The 16,403-nt window shown below is 38.9% G+C and overlaps 2 protein-coding genes across 4 annotated transcripts in view; both read right to left on the reverse strand.

The window, feature by feature from the left end:
* otofa (otoferlin a) overlaps positions 1–9,141 on the reverse strand; it is an 86,643-nt gene extending 77,502 nt beyond the window's left edge. For all 3 annotated transcript variants that reach the window (XM_080883641.1, XM_080883643.1, XM_080883642.1), the window contains exons 1-2: positions 8,816–9,141; positions 4,334–4,392 (exon numbers count right to left, since the gene is read on the reverse strand). In XM_080883641.1, coding sequence (XP_080739767.1) covers positions 4,334–4,392; positions 8,816–8,897 — 141 coding nt within the window. In that variant the 5' untranslated portion in view covers positions 8,898–9,141. The remainder of the gene's footprint in view (positions 1–4,333; positions 4,393–8,815) is intronic.
* A 2,962-nt stretch (positions 9,142–12,103) lies between these two features.
* LOC308397120 (uncharacterized protein) lies at positions 12,104–15,829 on the reverse strand. The gene is made up of 5 exons (XM_080882849.1): positions 15,362–15,829; positions 14,213–14,463; positions 13,880–14,045; positions 13,664–13,759; positions 12,104–13,212 (listed from the first exon to the last, which is right to left on the reverse strand). Exons 3-5 carry the CDS (start codon positions 13,991–13,993, stop codon positions 12,895–12,897), a joined length of 528 nt encoding a protein of 175 aa, XP_080738975.1. The 5' UTR covers positions 13,994–14,045; positions 14,213–14,463; positions 15,362–15,829; the 3' UTR covers positions 12,104–12,894.
* Between the last annotated feature and the right edge of the window lie 574 nt (positions 15,830–16,403).

Consider the following 16,403-nt stretch of genomic DNA (forward strand, 5'->3'; position numbering starts at 1 on the left):
TGGTTGACAAGTTGCCGCTGTCTGAGCTTGCAGTGTCCTCACATTCTCACTCTGACCTCCTCTAGCTTGTGATGTCTATAAAACATGTCGACAGCCAAACTGTCACGGCTGGCGGAGGGAGCCGTGTGGTGTGGAGGAAAAGGAGGACCCAAAATGCAGCAAACTGATGATACGAGTGACGTTTATTTTCAAAGGTGGCAGTGGCAAAAAACAGGCAACGAAGCATGAGTAATGACAAACCTAAACTGGGAGAAACTAAAGATCAAACCTGAAATCTTACAAAACGGAGAGCGGAGCAGAGAGACGCAGACCAATGACCAGGATACCAAGAAACACAGATGAATGCAGAGATACACGGAGGAACGCAGACGAGCCGACAACGAACACAGACCGACACCCACTAAATATACACACACAAGGTAATCACACGCAGGAGGGAAGAACAGCTGAACCTAATACACATGGGGACCGGAGGAGACAAGCTGAACACAATAACAACAGACACAGACCTTCAGAACAGAACAGGAAATCCAGAACACGAGCCTTCAAAATAAAACAGGAACAGACTGATGTACAACACAACACGGGGACATGAACAGAGCACCAAGGACAGACACAGGTAGGGCTGACAATACACCAAACTTCAGGTTAACCCCTAAACTAATACAAATCAGAATAAACACAAAACGCTGGGTCAACGACCCAGGACCATGACACAAACTGCCAAACTCGAGGCTTCAACACAGTCATCCGCAAGAACGGCGTCAGCGGTTGCTGCCATTCTTTAAGTGTAGTTTGTAGAAAGTGTGAATAATTCGGGGTCATTCTGGGATTTTATCAGTAAGGAAAATACAGAAAAAACACAGACAGTAAGTACAAATTCTGAAAAAACACTTAGAATCATAGGAAATTACTGGAAGCTGTTGCAAAATGAATCTTCTAATGCCCTTCTGTTATTTGTATGCTATCTATAGTGCATGGTTCAAATCTCTTGACATCTTGTTTGAAAACTTAAAATTGTTATATCTGCAGGGCCAAAACTGAACTCTGTGGCGATGTGCAGTGCATGCAGGACTCTCTGTTCTTTGCTCTGCTTGTGTCTAACTAGTCAGGGGGAAGCCCTGGTGTTCTCCAGCTAAAAGCCCCACCATATAATGAATAATGAATTCCCCATCCAGTCTATCCGAATACTAGTTCAAAGGCATCTATCATTATGCATGGACCGGCATCAAGCCACACAGCTCTATGCTAATGGCCCTTAACTCCAGGGGCTGGACAGAGCCTACTGAGCCATGCAAATGTTTTACTGCTAAGGTTGAAGAAGACAACGATGGGGATGTGATGAGGACCCAGGGGCTGGGGGAAAAATGTACGCCTGGCCACCAGCAGCACACAACACTGCAACATTTTCACACAGGCACACATTCACACAGGCTCGGAAACTACTGTAAGCGCAATTCATCCCATAGAAAGCTTGATCGTGTTATTGATGCTGAGTGACACTAACTACCTCCCCAGTACTCCGAGACTGAGATGTGAGAATTGGGAGAGGTTGTCATAAGAAATCACATTTCAGCCTCACCACTTAGTTGATACCAGTTATATGCAGAGTCAAAGATATTTTGGGATTCATTTGTCTGGTTTTCTTCTTTTTAATCTTACATCATGATACAAAAAACAATGCTGCCTCTGCAGGGACTGTACACATAAAGCGCGTGTCTGTGATTGTGTGTGTGTGAGTCTGTGTGTGTTTGTGGGTGTGCCTGTGTGACTAGGCTAAGTTTGTACAGTCATTTCAGCATTTTCCTGATTAGACTGAAAACAAAAGCCCCTGTTATCAGGGAAGGAAGCAGCACTCTGCTTGTGAGCCATCAAACGAAGAACATTTTTCTCTGTTAAAACCAGCAGCTTAAAATGAGAAAAAAACAGAAAGCCTGATGTAAAACCTCCTCTGGGAAGGTACTGTATATATTTGAGAGTGCTTTCCTGTTTGTTTTTCATTTTTCATTCCTTATCCCCTACCTCTGTTCTGTCTCTTTGGCTTCTGCTCTGTGTGGATTTCCTACTGCACTTCGCTCTTGATCCCTTGGCCTTCATTTCTTTCTTATTTCCCCTCTCTGCTCCTTTACACGAGTCTACATTTGAATTCATCATAATGCTGGTTTCACAGTGTGATGGAAGCTTGCAGAAATAGTATTGGGAATATTTCCCAGAATTTCAAAGCAACCAAAATCAGAGACTTACCAACCACCACCCGAGGGATGCAGGTAAATCCTTTGGGTTTTCAAAGAGACGCTCAGAGCAATGCAGCTGCTCAGAATAATGCAATTTACTAGATTTAAAGTAAAACAGTGAAACCTTCTTTTACAAATGAAAGAAACCTCTAAGTCGGAAAGAAGGGCTTTTTAAGGAACCACCTTTTTCCTAACTAAAGCAGTGGAGCATGAAATGCCCAGTTTAATTGCAACACTGTTCAACACTGCCTCGCCTCTCTAACCTTGATAGACCATAAGCGAACAGAAGAGGATGATTAAAAGCCACTTGGTGAGATGTCAGCCATGTGCAGGGAAGAGCCACTCACGAATGGTTGCTAATTTTTGAATCAGAACAGTAATGAGGTGTTAAAGCAAGATCCTTCAGCCTAGAGCTTAGCATTGGCATGCTGGGAGTTATCTAAGTGTCTGCATGAGCATTAAGAAATTACAACAGTGGGGTCTTGGTGGCCCATTTCTATATAAGCCTTACGGATACCGACTACAGAATGGAGGGAGCAGTTGTCAGCCACCGCCTGTGCATGAATGACATCAAGCTGTATGTCAAGAGTGAACGAGACATCGATTCACTGATCCACACCACCAGGATATTCAGTAATGGTATTGGAATGTCATTCGGACTGGAGAAATGTTGTCGGATGATAACAAAAAGAGGGAATTTAGTCAGAACTGAGGGGATTGAACTACCAGAAGGCAACATTGCAGACATAGAGGACAGCTACAAGTACCTGGGGTTCCCACAGGCAAATGGGAACCATGAAGAGGTCGCTAGAAAAGCTGCAACCACCAAGTACCTGCAGAGCCCTCTAGTAGAGGACCCGAGCTTGAAGGACAGACCATAGTAGTGTATTTTGTGTGTTTGCTCAATAAATCGCTGCACCCTTTTGCCATTGTCCTAGCAAAATATAAACAAGCGAAGGGTGGCTCAAGACTTTTGCACAGTATTCAGTATTTACAGAGTGAATGAAATTTCCCCTCCAGCAGCTGAGTGGCTATTAATAAATATGCTTGAACTCTTTAACTGGATACTTTTGAATATGCAATTATTCAGCTTTTGGATGAAACTGATTCACTAAATGTTGGGCTTGATGTTCAACCATATGTGCAGCCACCTTTCCTGTGACTCTGCTATTCCTTCATATCTGTTTACTTCAACACACTCATGGTAGAGGATCACAAAGGAAATTCCTATTCAGGTCATGGACTGTATTGGGTATAGATACAGAAACACACAAAATATCCCCTACCTCTGTTCTGTCTCTTTGGATTTTTCTCTGTGTGGATTTCCTACTGCACTTCGCTCTTGATCCCTTGGCCTTCATTTCTTTCTTATAACTGTACTTTTTGATGTACATTTGTATTGCTAACAGTTTTCCTCTGAGGCATCTCCATTTACAGTATTCAACTGCATTCTTAAAGGAAGTGGTATTACTGAACAATAGATCCTCTATTTTTAGAGCAGTTTCTTACACTCTGTGCATGTACATTGCTTCACGTTGTATTCACCTTTTATTTGCACTCTGTATGCTGGTATAGAGTCAAGCACTTTGTCCATCTTTTCTCTACACCAGGATTTTCAAAGTACAAAAAAGGGCAACATTTCTATCTATGTCACCCGACATTCATTTGGCATCTTTTGGGGGATAACGTTCTTACTCACGAACACAGCAGGCTTGTACACTTGTACTGAATACAGTGAGAATAACTCAGCTGAATCACTTAATTCAAGTAAAGGCTAGCATCCTTAAAGTGTGCCAGAATTTATTTGAATTAAATAAAGATTTTGTTAAACAGCTGTCAATGTTTTGGATAAAACTGTTTTTAAAGATATTAACATCAAATGACTAATAAACAACACAGAGCCTTATTCCTGTAAATGTAAAATCTTACAGTGATCATTTCAGTGATTACCAGCAATGTGTCTTTTTTCACCTTTTCCACCTCAATTCAATAACAGAACCTGCAGCCAGTGAAATCAGCCAATTCTGGATTCTTAATAATTGCTGATTGGTCACCATTGACACAGGTTATTGTATGACAAATCAAATAAAGATACTGACCTCATTAAAGTGTGCCACCTCCTCACAGTTCTCTGCTACACGACTGTAGAAGGACAGACCTGAAAAATAAGGAGGAATTTAGTCATTAAAACCTGGTTCAGTAACACCATTGTGCCTGCTGTCATCCCACTTTGAGTGGGTGGGCTCACTGCATGGGGCACGTACAAAGCACGAGAAAGAGCAGTCAGTTGGTGTTTACTTAGAGCTGCATTAATTATGAAACAATTTAGTTTTAAGACTTTATCCAAAGTAGCAAGCAGGTAAGTGATTATTGAAGCTCTGTGCACTGTGATGTGTTTTTTTTTTTTTGAGACGTTTATTAAAGTGAAAATGGGGTGACATAAAATCAGCCTACTCATCTCATAAAGAGCTGCGAAAAGACAAATGATACTTTAAGTACCTGACAAATGTAAATATGAAACAGCTGTGTGGAGTCGCCAGAGGCAGAAAAGAAATGCAGACAATTAAATGACTACGGTGTGACTCACTGTGCGACACAGAGAGACTGCAGAAGAATGTAAAAAATATAAATTAAAATCATATTTTTCCATTATTAGAGCTAAAAGTATGTGTGTCAGCCAATGAAAGCTGTTGTCTACTCAGAGTTTATATTGGGAAAGGAACCTTTCATTGAACAGTAACCTGACTCACTCATGCGTCCTGGTTGTTGTGCTCACCTGGTTGCTTTGTGATGCTTATGAATGGTCCTGCACCACAGTGTGCATTCTGCTTTGTTCTGATAGTTTGCTTTGTGCATCTGAGCCTTTATGAAGCTCTGTTGATGTCTATTTGTGTGCTTGTGGGCACATCAGCTGCCATACAGAGGGAGACACACAAACACATACAGACACCTACAATGTTAATTACAGTCCCTGTCAGTTTGGCTGTAATAATGAGGGTAAATGGAGTAAATACATTGTGCCAGGCTCAGATATTTTAGATATTATAAGTGCAGAAAGTATCTTTTCACACATTCAAAAGCACAAAACCTTCAGGTTTTAAAGATGTCATGCTTGACGTAAGCTTATCGTTATAATTTTACCAATGCACAAATATGACTCTAGTTTATAATCCCACTTCAAAGTGTTCCTGTCTCTCTTTGCCTTCACTCCTACACTCTCTTGAACCTTATAAATCCCCCAAACCTTTGAATTTTATTTCAGAAAATAAACACCACTTCAGTGTCAGAGAGGGAGAGAGACAATATTCCTCCTACATTATTGAAAAGAGCGGCACTGCTGTCATACCAGTGTTTTCATCCAACTAGATGTGGGCTTAGAAAAGCAGACCATGTGACACTTATGTAAGGTGCTCCACACCAAACTAAAACAACATTCTGCTAATCGGTGTGGCTTTTGGCCTTGATGAAACAGTCAAAGATAAAGAGTTAAAGAGCTGCTATGAAAGACCTGAGGTGAAAGAAAGAAAAGGAACAGAGAGTCATTTTTTGTTATCTCAAGCAGATAGATGAAAATTAAAAGAGAGAAAGATGGAGAACACTGTGTAAGTCTGAAACCCACATGAATGAAGAGGGTGCAGAGGTGCATTTAAGGCTTTCTTAAGTTTTTGCAAGAATGTGGTTAAAGCAGAAAACTAGAGTGTTGAGTAGAAACATGGAAACATTTGTTTATTTTTATGTATTTTAATCTCTGCAGTTAATTTTACCTTATTTCCTGGTGCATTAGGGGGCAGTAAGTGGTATTACAAGCTGAATAGGTGCCCTAATTTAAAAAGTAAACATACCAAGTGTCTGTTTGCAGAATAAAGTGCTACACAGAGAAAAGGAATTTTAAAAATATCCGCAGGATACAAGAAATTGCCCCAAGCTCTGTTCCTGTCCTGTGAATCAGGAAGACTCTGAGTAATAAAAAGAACAAACAAACTGTCTAAGCAGCTGTGTTAAGTGCCTAGAGGTTAAAGAGAAGTTTGATAAGTGCCAACGTAGAGGAAGACAGCCTGGGTGAATGAACTGAAAATTAATATTGTAAAGCACAGAGATAAGGTTTCATTAATTCTTGCATAGAGTATGGCTCTGTATCGCTGCAGGCTACTCAGAAGAGGAGCAACAACAGCCGAAGTGCAGCTCTCTGATAAAGCCAAGAGCTGCCGATCACACAACCAGAATTCATCAACGACTTGTCGGGAAATCAATTACATTTTGAAGACCCTCCTTTGAAGGGACTTGACTTGATTTATTGTTTCTGACAGCAAATAATAACAACCAGATAAAGTTAGATCAGAGATAGAACATCACGTCGCATTTAATCCATTTTTATTAGCTGTCTTTATTGCACTGGCTTGAAGCTTTTTTATTACACCTTTCCCCCCTTCCAGAGATATCATGTTGATTCAGCTTCGGGGTGGTTATAGGACTCTTCTGACTTACAAAAATTAAGCATCTGATGATAACAAAATACCTCAAAAATAGAGACATTAAAAGACCTTTGGTCAGTAATTGCTGATTTCTGTAAGCAGCAAAGGGTTGACAAAAATGCATCTGATATTTTACATATTCATACTTATACACTTATAGATGCTAGATAACAAGGCAGAAAGCTGGGGTACAAAGAAATGCCAGAATAATGACTGAATGAGTTTCTTACACCAGACACCCTAAAAAGAGAGATAAACTGAAGCTGTTCTGTAATTAAAAATGGCCCCAAACTCCTCCTGAACTTAGTGCAGGTCTGATACACAGCTACACAAAGCACCAAAGCACTTATTTCCTGGCAGACCGCTTCCTCTCCAGACAGGAAACGTTTTAAACTCTAAGTGCTCAGGAAACTCCACTGACAGCCTAAACCAAAAACCCACGGCGCCGGAGGATATGTGGGGATACAAGGCTGATTAAGACACTGTGATTAACACACAAATTTGGGAAGTATTTAAAAGATTATTATTTAGCTCAAATAAATGAATAATTAAACTTAAATGCGCTGGAAGAATGGAGAAGAAATTGTGAGTCTGAGATAAAATGACAAGATTTAAAAATGGAAATGAAATTTCCCCTCCAGCAGCTGAGTGGCTATTAATAAATATGCTTGAACTCTTTAACTGGATAATTTTGAATATGCAATTATTCAGCTTTTGGATGAAACTGATTCACTAAATGTTGGGCTTGATGTTCAACCATACGTGCAGCCACCTTTCCTGTGACTCTGCTATTCCTTCATATCTGTTTACTTCAACAAACTCATGGTAGAGGATCACAAAGGAAATTCCTATTCAGGTCATGGACTGTATTGGGTATAGATACAGAAACACACAAAATTTTCTTGAAATTTTTAAAACATTATACATGAATGAAGTGGAGCTACTCTGCTGACAGATGGACTTTTGAGGAAAGAGCGGACGATCCAGTCACTGACTGTGAAGGCACGGTTCATAGAATATCCAGACCCTGGTGCAATCACTGCAGCACAGACCACTGCACTAGAAGTTATCCTTTTTTTCCCCCAACATACACACACACACACACACACACACACACACACACACACACACACACACACACACACACACACACACACACACACACACACCAAGAGGAAAGGAGGCAGCAGTGCACTTGTAACATCTTCTCCAATTGTGATGCTGCATTGATTTCAACAGGGACTGAGCACCTGTCAGTGGACTGATCACTGTCCAGGGTGCTGAAAAACACACCGCTCCTCCTTCCTGTCTCAGTTTCTTTCACATTATTTTGCTCACACACACAGCACACGGAAAGCAAACGATAAGAACGTGAAACACATGAATAAATCAACTAAACCCTTTTTTCCACAACTCACTTCGTCTTCTCATCTCCTCTGAGAGAGAGTGCAAGGTCGTGGCTACAATTCTGACTCTTAGATTTGAGTGAATTGGTTAGTACTCCAAAGATCTTACACAGAACATTCCCAAAGCTCCATCTTTAGCCACATCTTTAGCAATCGATGCCATCAGCTTAGTCTAAACTGGCCTCTTAAACACATTGTTCTAGTAAGTTGAAAGAAAGTAAATAAAATAACTGAAAATCAGTGATGGGAAATCGATGTTTCAGGGATGCCAAGATTGGTGTTTTTTCCTCTTTTATGATACACTTAAAAATAGAAGAGATAAAAGCTTTGAATTTACATTCACCATTCTTGGCAGAAATGGTATTAATTTTTGTAGTACTTTACATGATGTATATAACATATAAAGGAAAAAAGACAGAATTTAATTTATCAGTTTTTTTTTTTTACCATATTAACGAACATAATGAAATAAAACGTAAGACTTGGATACTCGATCTCTCTTTGTGATATAGACCAGTTATTCTGTTTTGCCTGCAACTAAACTCTTTTTCTCGCTCTTCCAACTTTTTTATGCAGCGGCTGACTGGCTCTCATCACATTGTGTAACGAAACGCAAATCAGGGCACAGCACACAGCGCGATCAGGTTTCCAAACACACACGGCTTCAAAGAATAATTAAAAAAATATACATATATATCCTTACCCCTGAATGTAACTTTGGCGATCTTGTCACCTTTCCCTCGCAGGTGAGCGACCGTCTTCAGGTGAACCATTAAAGCCATCATTAGTCCAGTCTGGTGGGGGCGGGAGTAATTTTACTCCACACAGATAAAACTTGAATCGATTTGGTGCAATCTGCGTTTAATGATGTCTTGGTGAGCCTTTCTTTGCGGGCTGGTGGACCCAAAAATCGCTTTCTATCCGGGCAACATGAATACTTTACGTGCGTTTCTTTAAACGAAAGAAAGAAAACAAACAAAAAATCCAAAACCCAAAAATGAATTAATCACAGGCTCCAGTTAACATTTCCTCCTACTCCGTGGCTGCTGGGTCTATCGCACATCTCTGAGCTGGCTCTTGGTTTTACTCTGCTCGTTGCGCAGGAAGGGCGGGGGTGGGCTTCAACTACAGAGAGATGATGCTCTAATTGCGGGGGGACAAAACAAAACAAAAAAACACAGACCAGGCTTGGGATTCGGATGAAAATCCTACCGCTGTTTGAGAGACATTTTTAATAAAAACGCTTAGCCATGAATCTAGACCTACTGTACTTCATGCATTTTACTTTGAAATAAAAAGATGATCTTGTTACAATAAACTTTGCACGCTACAAACGGTTTGCTGCCACGCCCACATTATACTGCAACTCCCCGATCCCTTTAGTATAGCTGTGGGTCAACATGACGAACAGGTGAGGTGAACATTGTCCTTTTCTGACCTTTGGCCAACAGTTCCTGCTGAAGAGGCGTCAGGATAGCCGCAAACAACAGAAACATGTTGACTTACCTACCACCAGCTTCAAATCTACTCCAGTATGCACACTCACCTGCCACTTTATTAGGTGCTGCACCTTTGACGTAAACGCGATAAAAGCATGGCTCTGTCCTGCCCTCTATCAGAGGTTCAGGTGATGGTGTAATGTCTCTGTGATATTTAGCTTTTTGGGCCATTGAGTACCGCAAGAGCATTGCTTAATCTCCACAGCCTACCTGAGTATTGCTGCTGACCATGTCCATCTCTTTATGGCCACAGTGTACCCACCATCTGATGGCTGCTTCCAGTACGACAATAGACCACATTACAAAGCTCAACTCACCTTAAACTTGTTTCTTGAGCATGACAGTGATTTCACTATACTTAAGTGACCTCCACAGTGACAAGATCTCAATCCAATAGCACGTTTTTGAGAGGTGGTAGATTGGGGCATGGAGCCGACAAATCTGTAACTGTGTGATGCTAGCATGCCAATATGGACCTAAATCTTAGAGGAATGTTTTTAGCAGCTTGTTGGATCTATGTCAGGAAGAATTACGGCAAAAAAGAGGGTCCAAGCCAGTACTAACAAGGTGTACCTAATAAAGTGGAATATGAGTATATATGTATTTGGTATGAGAAAAGATAAGGCGGTAGGTTTCTTTGGGCTCCTCTTTTTAGATTTGAAAACTAGTTATCATTCAGTAGTAATGGGTATCACTGTAAAGATACCAAGAGCGCAACTGTGTGAAAACCTTTGTTTTGATGCAGTGTTCAGATGTGTCTGCAAACAACTGCAGAGAAGCTCTACATCTGCTCGCTCATATAGTGTTCCTCACAGCATGAAACCAAAACTTCAGAGCTGTGAGTTTCTTCAGGAATGCCACTGTTTTCTGGTTGCAAAGGCAGCAGCAGGAGTTCCTGTCACAGCATTGTGATGCTTCAGGTCCTTAACATCCCAGGAGCAGTGCTCAGCACTCAATATTCTGTCAAATATTCTGCTAAGAATGGATTCCAAACAAATACACATATGCTGTGTTATAAACTGAGAAAACAGCATCATAGTCTAAACTGGTTTACACAGGGTATAAAAGATGACTACAACACCCAGTTTTAGGGAGTATCTATGAGCACCTTCAAAAAAAATGATGGAAAACACAGACAACAGCAGACTGAAATGAACAATCCCTGAATTTATCATCTTTGTACAAAGAAAAATAAAGATTCCAAAAGAAGACACACCAGCCAACATGCCATCCTTTATTCTGTAATAAAACACAAATCAATTGTGTTTTAAATAAAGTTAGATATGAAAGAATTCAGTTTAGAGCATAATGCAACAAACTTGACAAATGACAAAAATGATCAACAAAGTAAAGACACAATAATGACAGAACTGGGACACACACTATACTTTAACACCTACTGATATAACTACTAGACAGTGAGTCTCTGTGGATACAATAAATCTGGTGAGATGGCCCAGTATTGTATCATAAACAAACAAAAACTTGCCTCTTCACCGATTACGGGAGTTCCTGGCATAAACAGCCTCAGGCACACATTTCTACCACAGTCTCTCTCTCTCTGGTGTGAATGAGTGACAGTCTGTAAGTATCTTTTGTTTAAATTATGTATTGCGGTTTGCACTGACTCATGTATGAGAGAGATAGAGAGATGAGTAATAAAGTAACTAATACTGAAAAAAAAAACAATTTAATCTGTGCAAATGATCCAAAGCCAGCAGCGCTGCAGACATCAAAGCTGCTTCTTGTTATTATTCAATTTTCTTTTTTTAATCTGAATTTTTGTGCCACTGCTTCCTATTATCAAAGTGTGGTTAAAAACCGCGCCCCTGGCTTAAACCCTTTAGTTCTCTTGTGTTTTCCTCGGGGGAGGGGGTCCAACCCCGTGTTAGAAAGGTTCTGGATGAATAACTTTGATGTAAAAGACATCAAAGTCATTCATAAATTAAGTCACATGCAAATGATTGACATTGTTTTCCAGTAGTGATATGAGCTTTAGCCAGCAGAGGGAACTGTTGGAAAACTGTTGGCTGGGCCCACACTGGTACAGATGCACTGTAAAACCCAATAAGTTAATTTTACTCAAAACTTTTGGTGAAACTGATTACATAAAATATTTTAAGTAACTAAAACTTAAAAATAAAAGTTAAATAAACACACTTTATTTATTAGCTTTAGATAAATATTTTTAAGTACCATTGACAAATGTTTTTATGTTATATCCACATTTTTGGTTTAGTACTCTCTACTTGATATTTTGAGTTTCAAGTACAAATCTAGCTCAAGTAACTTTAAGGAATTAATTTTTAGTTTCAAAATGTTAACCATTTTAAGCTAATACAACTCAAAAATTTAAAAAACAAATGCTTGTAATATCCAAATCTACTGTGTTTTGAATTTGATATAAAAAAAAGTGCCCAAAATAATTACACTTGTAAAAACATAAGACAGAAAACATAAATTCAAGTTACAAATTTATTGAGTTACTTTAACACATAGCCTTTCTAACAAAAAGCCCAAAGACATAAATCCACCACATTTTATAGGGAATAATGTCGGAAATTTTGGCACAAGGTTACAATATTAGAAATAAAGAAATTCACAACATGTTTTAAGAGTATTCAAATTTGATTAACACATGAGTATGGCCTGTTTATTAAAAAACAAACAAAAGGAAAAGAAAATCCTGCATTATTAGGTGGGAAAACCGAATGAAAGTAATAGTATAGTATAGTGCAGCTAATACACTGAAATATAATTGGTAACCTTTTTAATATGCCAATACTGTGGTTATGCAAAATGCACATTTGTAGAGTGCAATCACAGTCTCAACAACAAAGCAATAAAACATTAAATAGAAAAATACTTCTTTAGAGACATAAAACAAAGTGTTATAAACCTCCTTAGCGCCTTATGTCAGTTATGAATAGTTCAGGAGGAACGTTCCTTACGTGACATTCAAGATCCCACCTAGAAGCCAGAAATGTAGTGAGATTGTCCTTCATTTTCTCTATAGATTTACAGTTATCTGACTAAAAACACAATCAAAATCAACTAAAACACAAGTGATGTTGGGGGAAAAAAATAAATTAATAAAATAAAATCACCCCTTTTACTTTGTATGTGGCTTTTAGATAATGAAGTATGAAACAGAGTCTGCAAAGATTTCTTTATTCTATTCTCTCTTTTAAAAAAAAAAACAAACTTATCCAGACTTGGAAACATGATAAACTGAATTACTTGCTTTAACAGGCACTTGAGGGCTGTGTAGGAACCCTGGACATTATTCTGCTGCCAAAAGATCATTTTTAAGACTCAGCACTTTGGGCTTCAACTTCCCACCCTCCAGACCCATCAAAACGTTCTGAATGAAGTCAAAAATGTTGGCCAAACATTTTGGGTAGCTTAGGTGCAGGGCGTAGGTGAGTCCAAATATCACTAGAAATGCATCAGCCAGGGTGGTGAAAACAATGATCATGTTACCCTCGACCAAAACTGCAGTCTTCTCAGGGCAGAAGAATGTTGCATCGCTGGAATTGGCTCTGATCAGGAGTCGTCCAAGTGGCACTTCACTAATATCTGGTCTATCAGAATGCATCATCTACAGAAAACAAAATTACTTCATGTTAGTGCATTCCTATTTCTCTTAGTTTCATCTATACAAGTCACATTTCTGGATTATTACTAGCTCAGAAATCAATTGTTTGAACAACAAAAAAGCCACAACACACCAAAGATTTGAAAAAACAAACTGACAAAAATAGTACTTTTAGTAAAGCAAAGTCATACCTCTTCGTAGCAATAACAACAGAAAGTCAATAGGAGTTATATATTTTTTTCATTTGTATAGTGATGTATGGTTGGGCTAGGAACATTATAGAAGGTCTACACACATTAAAAACATGTAGTGTTTCCATTATGTGACATGGACACTGTTGTAGACAGATCCAAGCATGGAGATGCTTCTCAAACTCTCAAAGTGTCATAATGTTTTGAGAAATCTAAACAAGGATGCTACTAAGATATTGTTCACAACTTTGTCCAAAACTTACATCCCATGTTTTGATGAAGGTAGAGGTGTCTTCGTACAAATAGGCAGAGAGGGCATGAAGCACACCAGCACTTTGGGCATGGATATCAGCTTGTTCCTACATCACAAGAAAATTTTTATTTTAAATTATTGGCTAACCTAGTCAAGAATGGTAATTAAAATTGGAAAAATTGATCAAATTAAATAAAGCTCAAAAACAAGACAAAAACCCACTAACCTGGAGATTATAGCTTCTGAAGAGCTGAGACAGGACATCAGACACGTTCCCTGTGCAAACAGCTTTCTTTCTGAATAAGCTCTGGAGCCGGGGAGCATGTTGGTCCAACAGCATAAAAGTGGTTCTTCAGGTGGAGGTTTGTAATCCTGTGGAATTCTGCACAGATCTGAACACACAGGATACATTTGTGTTTACAAGTTTCAATTAGTCTATAAATCTTTGCAAAATACATCAAAATCCTTACACTCCAAAGGCATAATTTGTTCAGACAGGCCAGATAACAGGAGTTGATATAAAATACACCTTGTTAGATACATCTATATACATTCATACCTGGGACTGGGATTTCAGAGTAGGCCAGCAATCCAGGATCTGACCTACTGGTAGGTCATCATTGATGATCTCTTTGCATTGCAAGGCCAAAGTTGTGTGCATCAGCTTTGTAATCAGGATTCTTTTCACTTTTCTCGACTTCATCTACAATCTGTAGTCTTAGCTGGTCAAGGTAAACAGCATCTTCACCCCTGAAAATTTACTTCTGCCCTGGCATGGACATAACCGTAAAACACAGAAGACAAGACAGACTACACAGAGAACAGAAAAGACACATAACCAAGGAGACACAGATGAAACATAACCAGCCCAGAACTCAACTAAACCTTAACTAATAATAACAACAATACAAGAACTTCACCTCATTTCAATATAACATAAGAAAGCAAAACTACAAAATAAACTCAAAATGCTGGTTCACAGACCCAGCCCCTGACAGATAAAAAACTAAGTCTTTCACTAATGAACACTGGGCATCAGAATAAAATAAAACGAAAAAATAACTGTTTGGTAAATATATTATTGATGGATTCACCCTTAAGCTAACCTAAAATAGACCAGGCACAACAATTTTACAGTTCAGAAGATTCTACATTTCAACTTGGTATACATAACTATTTGCAATGTAAACCAAGTTCTACCGCGTAATTATGTAATGATTATTCACTGCTTTTGTAAGTATGTCCTGTGCCTACAATTTTGCTGCCCCAGTTTTAATATGTACAACTCCAGAGAACTAAACGTAAGTTTTAAGTTCCACCAGTTAGCAAATGGGTTAGCCAAAGTCAATATCCACGTATGCGCTAAGTGTGAAGCAGCGCAGCAGTGCATATTGATTCAACAATTTAACCACAAGGCAGTTTATAATCTGCAAATCCAGAAACGCCTTCTAAAGACTTCTTTTAAAATAGTAAGAGATTAGAAAAGTTATTAACACATTATTAGTCCCAGCCTCTGCTCGGACTAATAATGTGTTATACTAAATATGAGCTTATTAGCATAATTCATGCAAAACACTTTGGGGCCAAACCAACATGGATAAAACGACGCATGCATGTAATTCTTAAATGCCTGCTAGAGTTGTACATTTATGACGATAAAAACCCATATTACAATGGAGAACTATAGTTTCAGAAAAATAAAACTTACCACAAAAGCGCTCCTGAAGATGCTGCAAAGGCGGTAAATGCAGCTAGCCAAGTGCAGAGCGTTAGCTGTTCCAGTTCAAAAGTCCGTAACATACCATAGCATGCCCTCCTTTATCCAGCGTCAAAGGCAATGCCGCAAAAAACCCCTTGACAAATGTTTTTATTTCTGTTCGGATATTAACGTTCCACAAGTTTCTTTCGGAGTAATGAGCGGGCATTCGCACTCGAAGCGAGGAATCCAAGATGGTTGCCAGCACTTCATAAAGAAACAGGTGGCGCACGTAGGTACGTACGTAGGCACGTAAGTGACGTCAGTGTTAAAACTCAAATTATTTGAGGGCAATGCCAGAAACTAATCAATATATTCAAGTACTGATAACTTGAAAAAACAAACTTGTTCAAACTACTCAAAAAATAAAGGTGTATGAACTTATAACAGGTTTTTAAGTAGTTGGAACTCATTTCATTTATCAAACTATTACTATTCGGTCTTACAGTGTGGACATAGAGATGTTTTCATGACAATACCAATGGAGACACTCATTAAAATAACTGTCAGTTCAGTCAGTTTTACTACCATATTGTCGCAGGCCGTGCGGGACATTTGCTGTTATAACATTAAAGGTCGAGGGAATCTACAGCAGAACCCAGAAGATTTCTAAGAAATCAGAGAAGCTCTCTTATTAAAAAATGAGTAGAAAATCTTCCTGACTTCAGTGTGGTGGGCACATTGGAAAAGAAATAAACAATATATATTAATAGTTCAGTTATAGAGAAAAATGGATATAAATCAGTTTACTGTAACATGACATCACACCTTTTTTTTTTTTTTTTTTGAAAGGCAAACGGTTCAGATTATATCCAAAACAACAGTGGATAAAAGCCATAGTATTGCTAGGTCAGTGTTTACAATACTCAACAATTAGTTCCAGTTTTCTCCTCAATGCCTCCTTTTATTGACAACAACAGTCTGCTCCATCTAGTGGTTAAATTAATTCTTCGGAAAATTGATGTAATTATGAACTTTGTCTCCACTGATTAGA

This window comes from Rhamphochromis sp. 'chilingali', assembly GCF_963969265.1.
Source record: "Rhamphochromis sp. 'chilingali' genome assembly, chromosome: 5".
NCBI lineage: Eukaryota > Metazoa > Chordata > Actinopteri > Cichliformes > Cichlidae > Rhamphochromis > Rhamphochromis sp. 'chilingali'.